The 20513-nt window shown below is 44.2% G+C and overlaps 2 protein-coding genes across 2 annotated transcripts in view; one reads left to right on the forward strand and one right to left on the reverse strand.

The window, feature by feature from the left end:
- The window catches only part of ATAD5 (ATPase family AAA domain containing 5), a 48138-nt gene extending 45673 nt beyond the window's left edge, over nucleotides 1–2465 (reverse strand). The window contains exon 1 of the mRNA XM_026016252.2: nucleotides 2040–2465. Within this exon, the coding sequence (XP_025872037.2) occupies nucleotides 2040–2105 (66 nt within the window). The 5' untranslated portion in view covers nucleotides 2106–2465. The remainder of the gene's footprint in view (nucleotides 1–2039) is intronic.
- Nucleotides 2466–14743: 12278 nt separating this feature from the next.
- CRLF3 (cytokine receptor like factor 3) overlaps nucleotides 14744–20513 on the forward strand; it is a 45292-nt gene continuing 39522 nt past the window's right edge. The window contains exon 1 of the mRNA XM_026016123.2: nucleotides 14744–14960. Coding sequence (XP_025871908.2) covers nucleotides 14844–14960 — 117 coding nt within the window. The 5' untranslated portion in view covers nucleotides 14744–14843. The remainder of the gene's footprint in view (nucleotides 14961–20513) is intronic.

Genomic DNA, 20513 nt, shown 5'->3' on the forward strand with positions numbered 1-20513 from the left:
TGGGTGGCGCAGCAGTTTGGCGCCTGCCTTTGGCCCAGGGCACGATCCTGGAGACCCGGGATCGAATCCCACGTCGGGCTCCCCGTGCATAGAACCTGCTTCTCCCTCTGCCTATGTCTCTGCCTTTCTCTCTCTCTCTCTGTGTGACTATCATAAATAAATAAAAATTAAAAACAAAAGATTTTTTAAAATTTATTCACGAGAGACACGCAGAGAGAGAGAGGCAGATCCCGGGACCCCAGGATCACGCCCTGGGCTGAAGGCAGACACTCAATCGCTGAGCCACCCAGGTGTCTCAACTTTTTTAAGTTTTTAAAGTAGACTCCATAGTGTGGAGCCCAACACAGGACTTATACTTACAACCCTGAGATCAAGACCTCAGCTGAGTTCAAGAATAGACACTTAAGGGATCCCTGGGTGACTCAGTGGCTTAGCGCCTGCCTTTGGCTTAAGGCTTGATCCTGGAGTCCCGGGATCGAGTCCCACATCAGGATCCCTGCATGGAACCTGCTTCTCCCTCTGCCTCTCTCTCTCTCTCTCTGTGTGGTGTGTGTGTGTGTGTTCCTGATGAATAAATAAAATCTTTAAAATAAAGAGCCAGACACTTGGACAACTGAGCCACCCAGGCACCCTCTTTAACTTTCTAATTTTTCGGGATCCCTGAGTGGCGCAGTGGTTTGGCGCCTGCCTTTGGCCCAGGGCGCGATCCTGGAGACCCGGGATCGAATCCCACGTCGGGCTCCCGGTGCATGGAGCCTGCTTCTCCCTCTGCCTGTGTCTCTACCTCTCTCTCTCTCTCTGTGACTATCATAAATAAATAAATAAATAAATAAACTTTCTAATTTTTCTAACTTAACTTACTTTTAATTACTTAAAAAAAATTTTTTTTTTATGTGAGAGAGAGAGCATGGGGGTGCAGAGGGAGAAGAAGCAGACTCTCCACTGAGCAGAGAGCCCAACTTGGGGCTCAATCCCAGGGCCCTGGGATCATGACCTGGGCCAAAGGCAGATGCTTCACTGACTGAGCCACCCAGGTGCCCCACTTTTATTATTTTTTAACCTTCTTCCCTCATCCATTCATATGGATCATACAGATAACGAGAACTCATGACAGGGTTGATATTAAGCAAAATAATGTGTAGAAGACTCCTACCCTTGCAATACTAAAAGGTAAGCATCATTATTATGAAATAAGATAAGCAGGGCACCAAAAGGAGAAACTGTAAGGGAAGCTTGATAAAAGCTGACCATACAAAAATCAAGAACTGTCTAATTCAAGTACCATCAAGTCCTCCTTCACACCCAGGAAAGCTGAGCAACTGCCTTGATTTAGCAAACAAGTATCAGCATAACAATTGGCAAGTTGACAAAAGTTATTCAATGATAAAAAAAAAAGAGAGAGAGAGAGAGAGAGTCCCAGTTAAATAAATGAACGTACATCTTGGCTCCTTTCAAGGGCACCTGTATGCGTCTTTCAGTTAGAATGCTAGCTTGAGACGAAAAGGTGTAAAAATATAGCAACCATCACCTTGAGATGCTACTCCAGCACTTCACGGCATTGGAGTATCCTCACACCGACTGCTCAGTGCATTTCACTGAAACTCGGTGAATACCTAAGAATAGCAGCGTTCCCTGCTGGGACTCCTAACCGCAGTAGCTTAGGCTCTAGGGCCATGAGAACAGACAGACGAGTTGAACTTCAAGACTCTTTTCAAGCTAAAGTTCTGATTCCTTACGGTGAGCCCAGACTTGATCCTGGGGGCCTCTGAGACATCTCACGAGTCCAAATCGCCAGGTCCCGCCAACACTTTTTAGGATCTGGGAACGGGGTCGCGCGGTGTCTGTCGAAGCCCTGACTTCGCGGGCCCGCACACGTCTCCCGGTCTCCACGGCTGTCGGTCCCTTCGCCACTCGGGAAGCGACAGGCTCGAGCAGGCGTGGCACGCAAGGTCACAGCCAGGTCCCTCCTCTCCCCTCCCAGACCCGGGGTCGGGATCACCCTCCACCCACCTCCTCCGGCCAGAGACGCGCGAGCTCACCTCAACCTCGTAGTCCTTCACCGGAGGGGGAGCAGCTGCCGCCGCCATGGCCAGGACCCCCACCATGCTCCCAGCTTCCCGGAACGCCGGCTCCTAGGGCGCTGCGCGGCCGGGCCCCCTCAGCCCGGGGGCCATGGGGGCGGCCGGCTCCCGCACAGGGAGCAGCCGGGCCGCGGGGGCCGTCTCCCTCCGCCCCGCGCCCACCCGGCCGGAGCGGTCGCGGAGGCCGGGCCCAGCTCACCAGCTCCGCCGAGTCGGACGCGGGAAACGGCGGCAAGAAAGCGCGGGCTGCGAGGAGCCCGGGGCGCGGCCGGGCGGCGCGGGGGCGCCTCGACGCGGGGGGGCCCCAGGCTGAGCGCCCGGGACTTCGACCCCGGCCGGCAGAGCAGGCCGAACGCGGAGCGGACCCGCGGGCTCCGGACGGAGTTCTTGTCAATTGGGTTTTCGCGCCGTCCGGAGCGCAGGGGGCGGAGCTTAGGCTTGCTTCTGGAGGCTGCGCGGACGGCGCCCGGAGAGGGCCAAAACACCTCTGGGGCGAAGCTGCGGCGGGCGCGATCCGTCTCCCAGCGGGACTTCGAGCTCTAGCCGGTCCGTCGGAGCTTCGAACTGCTCGCGCCCAGCGTCAGGGGTGAAGACGTGATTGCACTCAAATCCGTTGGTGGCAGAGTTCAAACGCTAGACTTTTGACGCCCCGGGCTAGCCTCTTTTTAAAAGCGGAAATTCGAAAAATACAGAAAAAGGAAATAATGCATTACATTCCTCCCAGACGGGATGCTATTTAGGCAAGCGTCCCACCTCGAGATGCTCCCATTTGGGATCCGAGATTGTGACTTTGAACCCTTAGTTGAGCTAAAGAGGCATTTCTTCTCTTGGACTTCGTCCCCCGCAGGCAGTTAGGAGCCCAACAGGGGCCTCAGCTAGTTGGGAGTGTTTTCCATCTGTCGCAGTTACCAGTGCTTTGCTGGTCTGTAGTGATGCTATTCTTGTACGTTATTTGCATTGTTCGCATTGTTTTCGTGGATTGGTTTAGCTATGACCTTTTTTTTTTTTTTCAACATTCGTTGCAGTGACATATAGAGTCTGTTTATTTTGTTTGCGTGCATAGTTTTATCTATGTGGTATTAACCCCAAGTAAGGCAGGTAAAAGGATGTATCAAACAGTAAGGGGAAGCCACCCTGTTAGGGCAGGTTATGCATACTGCTTGTAACTACTGAGGCAATTGTGTTGCCGTTGTTTTGACGACATAAAGGATACAAACTTCTCCAATGAAACTGAAGATAATCATTGTTTTCTTTTAAAATTATCAGCCCAGGGGATGCCTGGGTGGCTCAGTCGGTTAAGCATCTGTCTTCCACTGTGGTCATGATCTTGGGGCCCTCAGAACCAGCTCCCTGCTCAGCAGAGCCTGCTTTTCTTTCTGTCTGCCCCTGCTTGTGCTCTCTAAAAAACAAATAAAATATTTGTTAAATAAAATTATTAGCCCAGGATAAGGTTTTTCAGGGCTACCTTCAGTCTTCTAAAACATGTATTGTTTTGTTGTTCTGTTTTTTTTTTTTTAAGATTTTATTTATTTATTTATTCATGAGAGACACAGACAGAAAGAGGCAGAGACACAGGCAGAGGGACAAGCAGGCTCCCTGCAGGGAACCTGATTGGGGCTTGATCCCAGGACCCCAGGATCACACCCTGAGCCAAAGGCAGAGATGCTCAATCACTGAGCCACCCAGGTGTCCCCTGGTTTGTTTTTTTAAAATTACTAACCATAGAGTAAGAACATTGCCCAAGGAGATGGATGAGGAAGAGGACAAGGATGAGAAATAAATGAGAAGATTACAGAGAAAATAGAAAGTCCCCTTGACTTCCACCCCTAAACTCACTGTCTTCTTGGCCCCGGTGCTGGCCATTACTATCTATTTTGTGGGTAGCACTGCAAACATTTATACTTTTACCTACATATATGTATCCATAGAAATATCTTTATGTTGTCTTTATTTACAGAAAAGGTAACACTGTAAATATCACTCAGCAATCTGCTTTTTTCATTCATCATTGTTTTCAAAAGCTATCCATGATACATGTAGATCCGATTCACTCTTTCATTCCTGAGCATTCCATCCAATTAGCCACATTTTATTTATCCATTTCCTTAGTGATGAACATTTAAGCTGTCTCCAATTTTCCGTTTCTGCAAGTCAGTGAAAACTCTTGTCTATGTCTCCTTAAACATATGTAATGTTTCACCAGAAGACACACCTAGAAGTGGAATTGCTGGATGATCAGGGTATATTTCTAGTGCTTTTTATTCTTTTCAGTTACTAAGCATTTAAACTGTACTGGGTTTGGGTTTTTTGTTTGTTTGTTTTGTTTTTGTACTGGTTTGTTAAGCATTTGCATTGAGTTAGTATTTTACACGACTCTTCTGTAGGAGCTCATGGCACTTAGAAGTTTTAAATTAAATAAATATTCACATTTGTATAGCAATTTAGCATTTACAATGTGTCCATGGGGTTTTTTTATTATCTTCCCCTACTTTTAAAGATTTATTTATTTATTTAAGAGAGAGAAGGTAGGGGGAGTAGAGGCAGAAAGACAAGCAAACTCCTCGCCGAGGGCAGAGCCCATCACAAGGCATATCATGACCTGAGCTGAAATCAAGAGTCCCAGGCTTATCCAACTAAGCACCCAAGCACCCCACCCCTACTTTTAAAAATTATTAACTTTTATATTTATCAGGGCACCTGGATGGCTCAGTCTGTTGAATATCTGCCTTCCGCTTGGGTCATGGACATTCCCATGGTCCTGGGATCGAGCCCCATGTTGGGCTCCCTGCACAGTGGGTAGTCTGCTTCTCCCTCTTCCTCTGCCCCCATTTGTGCTCTTGCTCTCTCTCTCTCTCTCTCAAATAAATAAATAAATAAATAAATAAATAAATAAATAAATAAAAATTTTTATATTTATCAAAGTCATGCCTGCATTTAGTTAACAAATGACAAAGAGCATTACAAAACTTACTATCAAAAAAGAGCTGGGGCACCTAGGTGGCTCAGTCAGTGAAGTGTCCAACGTGATCTCAGCTCAGGTCATGATCTCAGGGTCAAGCTCCATGATCAGTGGGGAGTCTGCCTGAGATCCTCGCCCTCTCCTTCTCCCTCTGTCCTTCTCCTGCTCATACTCGCTCTCTCTCTAAAATAAATCAATAGGGCAGCCCCAGTAGCTCAGCAGTTTAACGCCCCCTTCAGCCCAGGGCAGGATCCTGGAGACCCGGGATCAAGTCCTGCATGAGGCTCCTGCATGGAGCCTGCTTCTCCCTCTGCCTGTGTCTCTGCCTCTCTCTCTCTCTCTCTGTCTCTCATAAATAAATAAATAAAATATTTTAAAATAAATCAATAAATCTTAAAAATAAAAAGAGCTCATTTCTTTCTCTCTCTTTTTTTTTTTTTCTTTTTTAAAGATTTTATTTATTCATGAGAGACACAGAGAGAGAGAGAGAGGCAGAGCAAGAGGCAGGCTCCATGCAGGGAACCTGATGTGGGACTTGATCCGGGATTACACCCTTGGCCAAAGGCAGGTACTAAACCGCTGAGCCACCCAGGATCCCTGCTTTTTTCTTTCTAAAGTATGGTCTATGATCCCTGGGTGGCTCAGCGGTTTAGCGCCTGCCTTTGTCCCGGGGTGCGATCCTGGAGTCCTGGTATCCAGTCGCCTCGGGCTCCCGGCATGGAGCCTGCTTCTCCCTCCTCCTGTGTCTCTGCCTCTCTCTCTCTCTCTCTATGTCTATCATAAATAAACAAATAAATATTTTTTTAAAAAAATAAAGAAATAAAGTAGGCTCTATGCTCAGTGTAGGGCTTGAACTCGCCACCCTGAGATCAAGAGTCACATGATCTACTGACTGAGCCAGTCCCATGCCTCAAAAAGAGCTGATTTCTATCTCATATAGTATAATTTTCCAGAGGCAGTCACTTTCAAAACTCTTCTATCACTATAAATATCTCCTTGTGTGGGTGTGTTTTTTTAATTTTATTTTTTTTATTCATGAGAGACACAGAGAGATAGGCAGAAACACAGGCAGAGGGAGAAGCAGGCTCCCTGGGGGGAGCTGGATGTGGTACTCAATCCCAGGACCTCAGGATCATGCCCTCAGACAAAGGCAGACACTCAACCACTGAGCCATCCCTATCTCCTTGTTTTTTTAAAAAGATTTTTATTTATTTTAGAGAGAAAGTGTGTGAGCACAAGCAGGGAGAGGGGCAAAGGGAGAGAGTGAGAAAAACCCAAGCCGACTCCACACTGAGAGTGGAACCTGACTCAGGGCTGGATCCCAGGACCCTGAGATTATGACTGGAGCTGAAACCGAGAGCTGGCTGCTTAACCAACTGAGCCACCCAGGCGCCCACCTCCTTATGTTTATTTTATTTTTAATCTGTTTAGGATTCTATTTATTTATTCATGAGAGACGCGCAGAGAGAGGCAGAGACATAGGGAGAGGGAGAAGCAGGCTCCATGCAGGGAGCCCAATGTGGGACTGGATCCCAGAATTCCAGGATCACGCCCTGAGCCAAAGGCAGATGCTCAACCACTGAGCCAACCAGGAGTCCCTCCTTATGTTTAAATAGAGCAATATGCTTATACAGCTATTTCTTGATTTAACAATTTTAAAAAGTACTCGTTAATGTCCTTTTATGTTGGTTAAGGATTTAATTCTCTTATAACACCACCCTCTACTCTTTCTCTCCTCCCACCTTCCCAATATAATTATAAAGAATTGTATACCTGTAAACAAATGTTCATAGCAGCTTTATTTGTAATAGTAAAATACTGCATCAAAAGGTATATGAATAGATATAGTGTGATACCTCCATATCATGGAATACTATCAGCAATAAAAAAGAAATGAACTATTAATACATGAAACCCAGATGAATCTCAAAATCCTTATACTGAGTAAAAGAAGCCAGATGAAAAAAGAATACATACTGTATGACTCCATTTATTTAAAATTTGAGAAAACGCAAATTGACCCCTAATGACAGAAAGCAGATCTGTCCTTACCTGAGTTTAGAAGTTGAAGGAGGAATGGATTATATGGAAACTCTGGGGAGTGGCGAAAATGTTTATCTTGGTGATGGTTTAATAGGTATCATGAAAAAGTTCATTTGCAGTTTATTGCAAATCATTTATACTCAATAAAGCTGTTTTTTTTTTTTTAATGGTTAAAGCTAATTGAAGGTTTTCACCATGGGTAAGACTCAGTGGGGTGCAGTTCCCTACAATAGGATTGATCAGATGAGCTGGCATTTACATTGGAGAACTTCCCAAGGTTAATAGGTGAAGGGCTTTCCTCTGGGAGCATTCATTTTGTCCTCCAATCTCTTTGGAAGCGGGGGGGAGTGGTGTATCGCCTGCAATTGTGGAAGCAGTGGGGAGGCATCACCTAAGTGCATGGAATAGGGCAATGAACCTGCAATAACTAACGCTAATTTTGACTGATGTCCCTTTTTCTTAGGTCTCATACCTCACTGTCATGTGCTGTGCTATCCATCCACCCATCCATCCATTCATCCATCCATCCATCCATCCATCCAATAAATGCTATTGAGTGCCTGATTTACTCCAGCTATAAAGGAAGCAGATATAAACAAAACAAACTCCCTTTAGAGTTTATATTCAAATTGGAAAAGACACGCAATAAAAATGATTATTAAGTAACATATATGGTAAGACAGGGATCAATACTAGGGAGAAAAAAATGCAGGAAGTAGGATAAGAAAAGGAATATCAGAATAGGGGTTGCAGTTTTTTTTAAGTGACTAAAACAATTTTTAAGATTATTTATTAGAGAGCATCTGCCTTTGGCTCAGGACGTGATCCTGGGGTCCAGGATCGAGTCCCACATTGGGCTCCTTACAGAGAGCCTGTTTCTCCCTCTGCCTGTGTCTCTGCGTCCGTGTGTGTGTGTGTGTGTGTGTGTGTGTGTGTGTGATGAATAAATAAATAAAACCTTTTTTAAAAATAAGATTATTTATTAGAGAGATAGAGAGGGGTAGAGAGGGGCGGAGGGAGGGAGAGGGAGAGAGATAATCTGAAGCCGACTCCACACTGATCATGGAGCCCTGACATGCCAAACATATACCTTGTACTCTTTAAAGGTTTTGTAAATGAATGTGTGCTTTTACATCGACGGCCACATTATTCAGACTTTACACCAACTCTGTGAGGAAGACATTTATGTTATTGCCAATTTATAGTAGAAACTGTAGTTCACAGGGGCACCTGGCTGGCTCAGTCAGGAGCATAGCATTCTTGATCTCAGAGTTGTGAGCTTGAGCACCATATTGGAGGTAGAGGTTACTTTTAAAAAAAGGAGAAACTAAAAAAAAAAAAAAAGGAGAAACTAGCTCAGAGATGTTTTCAAAGTTAGCATTTAGCTAAGCCTCTTAACTTCAATTTCAGCACTTTTTTGAGGTGACATGTTGTAGTCAGTACATGGAAAGGCAGTGGAAGATGTCATTTTCTCCCCAATATTATATCCCCTCTCTTGATAACCATTACTATTGTTATTCTGATGTACACACTTCCTCCACTTGGTCAATTCCATCCCCCGTTCTGGATCCTTGGAAACTAATCTGTATAATTCCACTTTCTGGCCACAGTTATGGGTTCAAAGGTGGGCATGTGACCTAGTATAGGCCATCCTGGAAATGTAACATTCCAAGAGATCTCGGGGTGCCCCTGTGAGATAAGCATGTTTGCATTACTAATTTAGCTCCAGAAAGAGGTCCTTGCACTCTTTCCAGAAGGTGGATAAGATTAAACATCCTTAAAATAAAGTAATGGTACTTAATGGCAGAGAAAAGAGTTGGGAATTCTGACCTCTGAATTAAAAAGACTCTAAAACTTTTTCAGTTATACCATATTTTAGTGAATAAATGAATCCCCTTTATTGTTGAAAGTAGTTTGAGTTTCCTATAACTTGTAAGTGAAAGTATTATAAAGAATGCAAAGTGGGGCACCTGGGTGGCTCACCTGGTTAAAGGTCTGCATTTGGCTCAGATTGTGAGTCTGAGGATTGAGTCCCCCACATGGGGCTCTTGCTCACTGGGAAGCCTGCTTTTCCCTCTCCCTCTGCCCTCACCCCTGCTTCTTCACGCTCTTGCTCTGTCCAATAAATACATAAAATCTTAAAAAAAAAAAAAAAAAAAAAGAGTGCAAGATGAGGAGCATGTAGGTGGCTCAGTCAGTTGAGCATCTACTCTTGGTTTCCGCTTAGGCCATGATCTCAGGGGTGTGGGATTGAGCCTTATGTGGGGCTCTTCATTCACTGCAGAGTCTGCTTGAGATTCTTTCCCTTTCCCTCTGCTCCTTCCCCCATTTGGGCATGCATGCTCTCTCTCTCAAATGAATAAATAAATAAATTCTTAAAAAAGAAAGAATGCAAGATGAAAGAAGTCACAGACAGGAATATTAGGGAGACTCAAGGTATAACTGACCGGTGTAAAAGATATATATATATATATATAAAGATATTTTAGAAACTGAATAAATCAAGAAGCCATTGAGGTAAACTCAGGAAAGACTGACAAAACCAAAATGTATTAGCATGTGTATATTCTCAGCCTTGGCTCTGACATGCCAGCCTATCCACAGAGGGAATTTTGCCTTCATCTTTTTACCTGCAGCTTGTTTTCCACCCGCTCCCAAGCTCCTGTGCCACAAATTGAGAGAAATGACTGATGAGGCAGGTGGGAAGGAGGGAGCTGGGTATCAGATTTCCATTAAGAAGGGAGTAAGAGGGATCCCTGGGTGGCGCAGCGGTTTGGCGCCTGCCTTTGGCCCAGGGCGCGATCCTGGAGACCCGGGATCGAATCCCACGTCGGGCTCCCGGTGCATGGAGCCTGCTTCTCCCTCTGCCTGTGTCTCTGCCTCTCTCTCTCTCTGTATGACTATCATAAATAAATAAATAAAAAGAAAGAGTATGAAGAGCAACAATGCTCAGTGTCATAAAACTGGGCATTGCTCATTTATTAAAAAAAAAAAAAAAGAAGGGAGTAAGAGATTGAGGAAGAAACTCCAGGGCACTAATAGGGAATTAAAAAATGGGAGTGGAGAAGAGGATATTAGGAATTCCTATAACAATATGAATTAGACACTCACTGTCAGGAACTATGACAATTCAATGCAACCCATGATTCTGGACTGGATCCATTTGCTATAAAGGGCATCATTGTGACAGTTGATTAAACTTGAATGGGAGTCTGAGAAATATGGTTTCAATGTTAAATTCCTGTGTGTGTGTGTGTGTGTGTGTTTTTAAGATTTTACTTATTTATTCATGAGAGACTCAGAGAGGCAGAGACACAGGCAGAGGAAGAAGCAGGATCCCTGTAGGGAGGCTGATGCAGGACTTGATCCCAGGATCCAGGGATCATGCCTCGAGCAGAAGCCAGACATTCAAACCAAACCACCCAGGCACCCCTCCAGTGTTTTTTGTTTTTGTTCTTGTTTTTTTTTAAGTCTTTAAAAAATTCGGGATACCTGGTTGGCCCAGTGGTTTGGTGCCTCCCTTCAGCTCAGGTCGTAATCCTGGAGTCCCTGAATCGAGTCCCACATCGGGCTCCCTGCATGGAGCCTGCTTCTCCCTCTGTCTGTCTCTCATGGTTTTTTTGGTGTTTTTTTTGTTTTGTTTTGTTTTTTATTTAGTTATGATAGTCACGCGCACAAAGAGAGAGAGGGAGAGGCAGAGACACAGGGAGAGAGGCTGTGAAGTTCACAGCCTGCCTTTGGCCCAGGGTGTGATCCTGGAGTCCCAGGATCGAGTCCCACATCAGGCTCCCTGCATGGGGCCTGCTTCTCCTTCTGCCTGTGTCTCTGCCTCTCTCTCTGTGTGTCTCTTGTGAATAAATAAATAAAATCTGAAAAAAAACCAAAAAACAAAACTATGTACTAAGACTTACTTAATTATAGCCAGTTGATTCTAAAGGATGTGTTAATAGTTTTAAGTGTGCAAACAGGGGAGCTAAGAGACTAAGAAGAAAAATGTCAGTGTGTGCCCAATACAGTTAGAAGCTTTCTGAGCAAAGGCTGGAGAGAGGGGAGAGGAAGCCTTGGCTCACCAGATAACCAAAGTATTCTGGACTGAACCCATGTTTACCAAACAACTCTCTGGTTACAACTTGATTTCCCAGCTGTTGTAATCTTCCAAGCAATTATATCATTCTTGTAACTAAATAACTAAGCAAGTTGCTTTGTTTCTTATAAGTCTTATTAGCAGGAGGAGCTTGTGACCCTGAACCTGCTCACCTCTGGGTAAACTTGAAAAGTCGATTCTAGACCAGTGTGATGCAAAGGAGATAAAAGTATGTAAAACTTGGGGATCCCTGGATGGCTCAGCAGTTTAGTACCCGTCTTTGGCCCGGGGCGTGGTCCTGGAGTCTCGGGATTGAGTCCCACATGGAGTCCCACATCGGGCTCCTGCATGGAGCCTGCTTCTCCCTCTGCCTGTGTCTTTGCCTCTCTCTCTCTCTCTGTGTGTCTCTCATGAATAAATAAATAAAATATTAAAAAAAAAAAAAAACTATGTAAAACTCTGCTTGCTGGCCTGCTGGCTTCTATCATTGCCACCTCTAGATCAATCCTCCAGTTAATGACCAGACTATTTACTTTGCTCTAAAGTTTAAAACAAAACATCCAAAAATTTTAAGCCCGGGAGGAGTGGTTTCACAAGATTTTCTTCAGTTTTCTTTGTATCATTTTTCTGTATAATGTGGCTATATTAAATACATATTTTTGGGCAGCCGGGGTGGCTCAGCAGCTTAGCGCCACCTTCACCCCAGGGCCGGATCCTGGAGACCCGGGATCGAGTTCCATATCAGGTTCCTTGCACAGAGCCTGCTTCTCCCTCTGCCTGTGTCTCTGCCTCTCTCTCTCCCACTCTGTGGGCCTGTCATGAATAAATAAATAAAACCTTAAATACATACATACATACATACATACATACATACATATTTCTTGTCTCCTATCAGGTCAAGGAAATGAAGTTGAATGAGACCAAAATTCATGGGATCAAAATTCATGGGATCAAGTCCCATATCAGGCTCCCTGCTTGAAGCCTGCTTCTCCCCCTGCCTGCGTCTCTGCCTCTCTCTCTCTCTCTCTCTCTGTCTCTCATGAACAAATAAATAAAATCTTAAAAAAAAAATTTTAAAAAAATTTCACATAGTAAAGTCTTCCGGGGTGGGATCCAATTCTATTCAGTTAGCTTTAGAGAGCACACAGAACACACTGTGTTCAAGATCATTCAGTAAGTCCTGTTTCTTTAACTAAACCCTCCTATTCCCTTGAAGTAGTTAACTATCTTTTCCTCTGCTTTACTGTCAAACCTCTGTAAAGGTCAACATCCTAATTCAAGCCTCTATCCTATCATAGCTGGACTAATTAATGCCTGTGGTCTTTCCTTGTTTACCACTCCATCCATCTTTCCTACGTATTTTCATTTCACTGAACAAGTATTTATTGAGAATTTACTATTGCCAACCTTACTTTATCTTTATTTTTAAGTTTTTATTTCTTTATTTGAGAGAGGGATTGGGGGAGGGGAGAAGAGAGAGAGAAACAAGCAGACTCCCTGCTGAGCATGGAGCCATCACAGGGCCCCATCTCCCGACCCTGAGATCATGACCTAAGTCAAAACGAAGAGTTGGATGCTTAACTGACAGCTACCCAGGCACCCCTCCCCTACTTTATCTTTAGATACACCCAAATGCCATCCCTACCATTTATCTTCCTAAAGCATTGCTTTGTAAATGTCAATGCACTTGCAAAAACATTTAATGTCTATTCATTAAAGTCAGAACTTTTTTTTTTTAAGATTTTATTTATATATTTACAAAAGACAGAGAGGCAGACACAGGCAGAGGGAGAAGCAGGCTCCATGCAAGGCTTCATGCAGGGAGCCCGATGTGGGACTCGATCCTGGGTCCCCAGGATCATGCCCTGGGCTGAAGGCAGACACTAAACTGCTGAACCACCTGGAATGCCTAAAGTCAAAACTTCTTAACCTGAACTCCATGGCCCTTATTCTTCTTTAACTTCATCTCCCAGTACGTTATTCCGTTTCACCTCCCCAAAGTGGTCTGTCCCTTCTTTCTTATATTACTATTACCAAGACCTATACCTTTCCTTAGTTTTGTCCTATCTAGAGTACCGTTCCACATCCCTTTTGTTTAGCTAATACCTTGATTTATTCTACAGGCATTTGTTGAGTATTTACTAAGTGCTCAACTACTCTACCTTCAAGATAAAGCTAATTTCCCATTTTTTCCAGTAGTGCTTCCCTTTTTAAAATTTCTCTAGTTCCAAGTGTCATTTACTTAGCACAAAATAGTGTTGTAGAAAGAGCTTTATTCTGCCCAGGAAAACTGCAATCTAGCTTTTAATACAGATTTGTTGTGTAAAATTAGCAAAACACGCTCTGTCTCTGTTTCCTGGCTAAGCCAACTTTCAGCTCTAACATCCTAGGCTAGGGGTCAGGAAACAACAGCCCTGGCCAAATCTGACCTACTGCTTTTTTTATTTGAAAGATTTTATTTATGAGGGACAGAGAGAGAGAGAGAGAGAGAGAGAGAGAGATTGAGAGCCCAAGTGGGGGGAGGGAGAGAGGGAGTGATAGAGGGGATCTCAAGCCGACCCCCTCTGAGCATCCTTTGCAGGGCTCTATCTCAAAATCCTGAGATCAGGACCTGAGCAAAATCAAGAGTCAGCTGCTTAACTGACTGGTCCACCCAGGAACCCCTATTCTTATTTTTAAATAGCTTTAAAAAGGTGCTAAGAATATTTTGTGACACAGGAAAATTATGTGAAGTTCACATCTGTATCCATAAGGTTTTATATGCACAGGGTCACGCTCATTTGCCCCCGACAAGGCAAGAGAGACGGGATGGCCCACCTAGCTCCCAAGTTTTACCACTTGCCCCCTTACAGGAAAAGCTTGCTAACAGCCAGCTTGCTCTTCTGGCCAGATTGTTGTACCTCTGCTGGTCATCGTCCTGGCTCCCTCGTTGGACTGCGACCTTCTGGGTGGTGAGCTCTTGCCTGACCCTGTGAGCGGGGTGCCTGGTTCACAGTGACCTTCTGAGACGCCTGCTGCTTGAAGGACCCTCCTTTGCTAGGGAGGTACGGCGGCGACGATTTAAGAGACACCTGAGGGGCGCCCGGGTGGCTCAGCAGTTTGGCACCTGCCTTAGGTGTCCAGGGCCTGATCCTGGAGACCTGGGATCGAGTCCTACCTCGGGCTCCCAGCTTGGAGCCTGCTTCTCCCTCTGCCTGTGTCTCTGCCTCTCTCTCTGTGTCTCTCATGAATAAAAAACCAAAATCTTAAAAAAAAAAAAAAAGCCATCTGAGTTTAAATACTTGCGGCTTGACTGCCCCCTCTGTGTTTCCTGCTCCGTGAAATGGAGACGCAAGGGGGGCTGGTAGTGAGGCCTGAACGAGAGAAGATGCGGGCAGCACCCCGCGGGGCGTAGTTACCGATCTTTCCCTGCCCCCGAGCGTGTCTGGACGAGCAGCACCGCGCTCACGCGCTGCGCTGGAACAAGGCCCCGGCCGCGTGGGCTCGGCGAGGTCGGCGCTAGGACCCGGAGGCGGCTCGCGCCAGGAGCGGGCGCGGCTGTCAATCAGGCGGGCGTGGGGCGGGGTGGGGCGGTGCTTCCGCCTGCGCGTGGTCGCGCCGGCCCCGCTTGCCGGCGCCCGGGACAGTGGGGAAGCCGCGCCCGCAGCCGCCGGCCGCGCGGCCGGACGAGGGGGCGATGGAGCTGGAGCCCGAGCTGCTGCTGCAGGAGGCCCGGGAGAGCGTGGAGGCGGCGCAGAGCTACCGGCGGGAGCTGGGCCAGAGGCTGCAGGGGCTGCGGGAGGCGCGGAGGCAGGTCGGAGGGCCGCGCCCGGCGGCGGGGCGGAGGGCTAGGGGGGCTCCGGGGGCCGGGGACCCCGCGGGCGGGGAGGGGGAGGAGTCTCAAGGGGACGAGACCAGTTTGGGGGCTCCTGGGAGAGGGTGAGGGGCGCCCCCAAACGGCGCGCGCGGGGCGGTGATGGGGCTGGGGTGGAGGCGGGGAGAGCCAGGGAGCCGAGCTAGCACCCAGGGCGTCACCCGGGGCGCTGAGGACTGCGGAGAGCTGGAGGAGGTGGGGGTCCTTCGGGAAAGCCTGCCCTGCGGACGCAGGAGACCTTAGGGGCCTGGATGGGACATGGTAAGGGGAGGACTAGAGGCAGACACGGGGGAATTGAGAAGCAGCAGAGTTAACACCAAATGAATGGGATTGATGCTTGAAAGTAGTACTTCATGGTCTCGTGTAATCTTGAGTGCATTAAAAAAAAAAAAAAGCAAAAAAACATTTAACCCTATTCTAGATGTTTTAGAATTTGAAGCTGGAGCTGTGTCGGAAGGGCAAAAGAGGGAAATTGAAATACTCTTGAGCACACGTTTGAGAGTACCAAAGTGTAGGGAAATGGAGAAACAGATTTAAAGAAAGGAGTGCTATAAAGTCATAAAGCGAACTGTACTTTCAAGCGACAGCGTTATCTGTTCTGTGGGGACATGGTTATCAAAGGTAAAGGAACACCCCGGAACGTATACAGAGGAGAGATAGAACCCACTGCCGATGTGCAATAAGACAGATAATCCTCAAGCAACTCTTTTTTTTTTTAATTTAATTTTATTTTTATTATTATTTATTTATGATAGCCACACAGAGAGAGAGAGGCAGAGACACAGGCAGAGGGAGAAGCAGGCTCCATGCACCGGGAGCCCGACGTGGGATTCGATCCCGGGTGTCCAGGATCGCGCCCTGGGCCAAAGGCAGGCGCCAAACCGCTGCGCCACCCAGGGATCCCCTCAAGCAACTCTTAATGCAGGGGCTTCATAAAGTCTCTTTGAGTAGGGTTCCACCTGAGTGGAATCGTTTGAGCACGAATCCATGCATCATTTGAGTGAATGGGATTTTTCTGTATATCACAACCTTTTTTTTTTTTTTTTTTTTTTTTTTTTTTAGATTTTCTCTTTATAATCTCTACATCCCATGTAGGGCTCGAACTCCAAACCCGAGATCAAAAACTGCATGTTCTTCCAACTAAGCCAGCCAGGCACCGGCACTTGGTCTATATTGTCATTCTAGTAACTCCCATGCTGCACAGAATCTGAAAATGTACAACTGATAGAATAGTGTTGTGAAAACGGTGCCTTTGATATTTTCATCCATTAAGAATTCTTGGCATGTTCTAGGTTGTTTTTTTTTTTGTTGTTCTAGGTTTTATGTATTTTGAAAACCTTGTAGAGCTCCTCTAGGCCAGGCACCTATTTAGTAGTAAACTGGGAGCAAAATCCAATTCAGTGAATGCTTTTCATGGCCTTCCAGTGTATTCATCTTGATTTCCTTTTGAAAACCTCTGCATTATTCTTTCTGCTGTTTTGAAATAGAGGTTCTAAACTAGGACATTGTTTCAGAAGAGATTAAAGTATCTCTTATTCTATGACTAATGTTTCAGCCGGATAAGATATCTTCTGTATTCAACTGCATCTGCAACTAAGAAGCAGTAAAGTTGACACTAAATGAATGAGTTTAGTACTTGGGAGTAGTACTTACTAATTTCTTGTGTAATTTTGAATTCACTTAGTGTAAACACAGGACATACTTTCCTATAAGTTAGTGTAGTTCAGTATGGGTTTTTGTTTTGTTTTTGAGGCCCATTGTCTCAGGCTTGAGACAGAAAACACCAAGAGAACATCCATCACAGTTAGGTCCCCGATGATACTGCCTCCTGACTAGACTAATAGTGTAGTTTTCTTTTGTGAACTGAAATGTGTTTTGTGCCAGTGCCAGTTACAAGGCACCTCTCCTCAAAGCTAATTCTAGTGGATTGTATACAGATTGGGTTTGTAGAATAAGTCCTTTGTCAACTTGGATTTTAAGGAAGATCTGTGTTACAAAAATGTTATCAAAATAAGCAGCCGCTTTTGTGTAGTGGTTAGGATATTTTTAGGGTTCTAGTCATTTGCAGAATAGCTACATAAAATTTGACTTTATAGTCAGAGACTGCATGGGGGAAAGATGAGCAGAAAGGAGAGATGCTCCCCTTTGTGTATATTTTTTATTTGCTGATTTTATTTCCTTTTGGCATGTGATTTTTTTATTCATACATAATTTACATACCATAAAATTCATGCCTTAAAATGTGAAATTCAGCATTTTTTAGTATATTTACAAAATTGTGCAACCTTCACTACTAATTACAGAACGTTTTTCATCACCCCAAAAAGAAATCCCGTACGCATTAGCCGTCACTCCCTCTGCCCCTGACAACCACTAAATGACTTTCTCTCTTTGGATTTGCCTAAATTCTGAACATTTTGTATACATGGAGTCATACAATATGTGGCTCCCTTGAGACTGGCTTCTTTGACTTAGCATCTTTTCAAGGTTCATCCATGTGGTGACATGTATCAGTACTTCAGTCCTTTTTATGGTTGAATAATATTTGTTGCATGGACAAACCTCATCTTATTTATACATTCATAAATTGATAACCAATTGGATTACTTTCACTTTTTGGCTATTTTGAATAGTGTTGCTGGGAACATTCATGTACAAGTTTTTATGTGGCTATGTTGTCAGTTCTTTTGGTATATATACTTAGGATTTGCTGGGTTGTATGGTAACTCATTGTTTAATCCTTTTGAGCACTCAGCATACTTCTTGTCTTTGCTTTTGTTTCTTACCCTTGAAAAATCTCTCATGAAATTTGTCTCATGTTAAACCATGTCTATGGGAATCTAGAAGGAAGAAGAATAAAAATGTTTTATGTTATTCTGTCAAAAACAACTGCCAGCATGTAGCAGTTTCTTCTCTTGTGGTTAAGTTTAGGCCCTGCCCTCTGTCTTTACAAAAAAGGAAGTTCTGGTAGGAATGCAAGGGTAGTCTATAACTTCTACTGTGTAAATAAGTTAAAGGCTAGAGAGATACATTCATTGTCTTCAGGAAATCAGATAATGTTTACAGCCAGTCTGGCCTAAATGGTGTTGAAATAATTAAGAATAGTTCTCTATAGTTCCTGGGAATCCTTGGTATTAAGATGTAAATACCAAGGAAATTAACACCCTCCTTAAATACTCATTTGTTTATTCATCCAATAAATGTTTACTGGATGGGTCAGAGATACTTCTAGGTCTTAGAAATACCATGGTGAGGGAAATAGACCAGTGCTTTCATGGATTTACTCTTCCCTTTGTTTGTGGGTCATTGGCTACTACTACTCCTAAAAACAAAACAGATAGGAAAAACCTAAATTCTTGTGTATTCATTTTTAGATTTCACTTCCATTGTGTTTTCATTACTTGTTTATTTTTACAGGGTTGGCTTTCCTGCTCTTTTTAAGTAGAGATAGCTGATAAAGATGTCACATAGTGATGTCAACTGGCCAGACTTGCCTCACTGGCCAGACATTACCTTGATGACATTGCCATTGCCTGGGGCCTAATCCTTAAACTTTGCAGATCCAGAAACTCCATTTTGTACATTATCAAAGGGGGATTAGTTTGAGGTACTGGAGGTGCCTAAAGTGAGAAATACCAATGTTCTAGTCTGTGTACAGTTATAATTCACACCAGAAAATGAATGTGTTGGCCTTCATGTGCCTTTTAGAGTGAATCAGTGTCTCTTGGGGGCATTGATGAGAGCAAGCAAGTCTCCTCTCTTTCAGAGTAAAGGGCCAGATCCTGTTACCTAATTAAGATACTATTTGGTGAGGAGCCTCCCTCGATCTGGCCAGTGGTGTCCTTTTGATCCTTGCTACCACAAATGTGGTCTGTGACCTGAGAGCTTGTGAAGAATGTAAGAATCAGGCCAGACCTACTAAATCATAATCTATACTTGAATAAGATTGTCAAGTGTGATACATATGCACATTAAAAATTGAGGCACACTGCCTTAGTGTATACCATTACCATTTTGTCAGCTCTACTGATTTCTATAGTTTAACCATAAATGTGTTATTAAAAATTGCTGTCGTTTATCCTCAAGATTAAAACATTGAGAGGCTGGTTCAGTTGGTAGAGCATGCAATCTTGATGTTGCGGTTGTGAGTTTAAGCCCAGGGTTAGGCCTAGAGCCTCCTTTAAACAAAAACAGGGGCATCCCGGCTCAGTGGTTTAGCGCCGCCTTCAGCCCAGGGCCTGATCCTGGGGACTCCCATGTCGGGCTCCCTGTGTGGACCCTGCTTCTCCCTCTGCCTGTGTCTCTGTCTCTCTCTCTGTGTCTCTCATGAATAAATAAAAAGAATCTCAAAAAAAATAGTTTGAAATATCATGTTTGTTAGATAATTATATGATACACAAATGACTAATTGATAATCTCAAACTAGTGCTTATCCTAGCATATCGTAACATCTGTAATGTGACCATTTGTCTATATAGTATTTTGTTTTCAATTTTTTAATAGTTGATTTCAGACAATTTTTTGAAGATTTAACTAGCAATCTTGATATTCTTAATATATGATATCATGTATCCTATAGATCATTATTCCCACAGGATTTGAAAACACATATTATACTAGTTAAAGACTGGGACAGATCTAGTAGTCAGTGGGGGGAAAAAGTTATTTCAGAAAGCCAGGCAGGAAGTCTTAGTAGCTCAGCAAAGAAAAAAGAGCTATTATTGCTTCTCTTATCTCCCACTTCCCCTTCTGTTACCCATTTTCAAAACAGTCCAAAAATCTGTCTGAAAATGATGTTACTGCAGTAGTACTTATTGTAGTGTCCTAAGAAAAGGTTAAATCTAGAGCTGGGGAAAAACCAAGAACAGATGAAATAATTTTAAAATAACCTATAATTCTACTACTTACTGACAACCACTGTTAACATTTGGTGTATCCTTCCAGACATATTATTTTGCAAAACTGAGGGACTACTGTATATGCAACGTCATAACTATATTTTTTCTTTTGTTTAGTATTATATGGAGCATTTAGTAACTTACAGAGCATTTGTTGGTGGTAAGCTGAGATATATTGATTTAGGTATGCCGAAATACTGGAAGCAATGCTCTAGAAACAAAACTAAATAATCAATAGCCAAGACAAGGGGAAGAAAAAGCTGCACATAATATTTGTGTGCAGAGGACCACATGTTTACATTGGCTCTACAATAATCTTTTCTCAAGTCTTTTAACAAATGTCTTTAAACGTGGAGCTCTGAAAGTTGCCTGTTGAGTCCAAAACTCACTTGAAATATAAAGGATATAGATAAGAATTAAAACATGCATTCTGAATCAGTAATACGAAAATCAGTGACGTGTGGGGTTTTTTGTTTTGTTTTTTTTTAGATTTTATTTATTTATTCATGAGAGACACAGAGAGAGAGGCAGAGACACAGGCAGAGGGAGAAGCAGGCTCCATGCAGGGAGCCTGATGTGGGTCTTGGGTCTCCAG

This window comes from Vulpes vulpes, chromosome 2 (genome assembly GCF_048418805.1).
Source record: "Vulpes vulpes isolate BD-2025 chromosome 2, VulVul3, whole genome shotgun sequence".
Classification (NCBI taxonomy): domain Eukaryota; kingdom Metazoa; phylum Chordata; class Mammalia; order Carnivora; family Canidae; genus Vulpes; species Vulpes vulpes.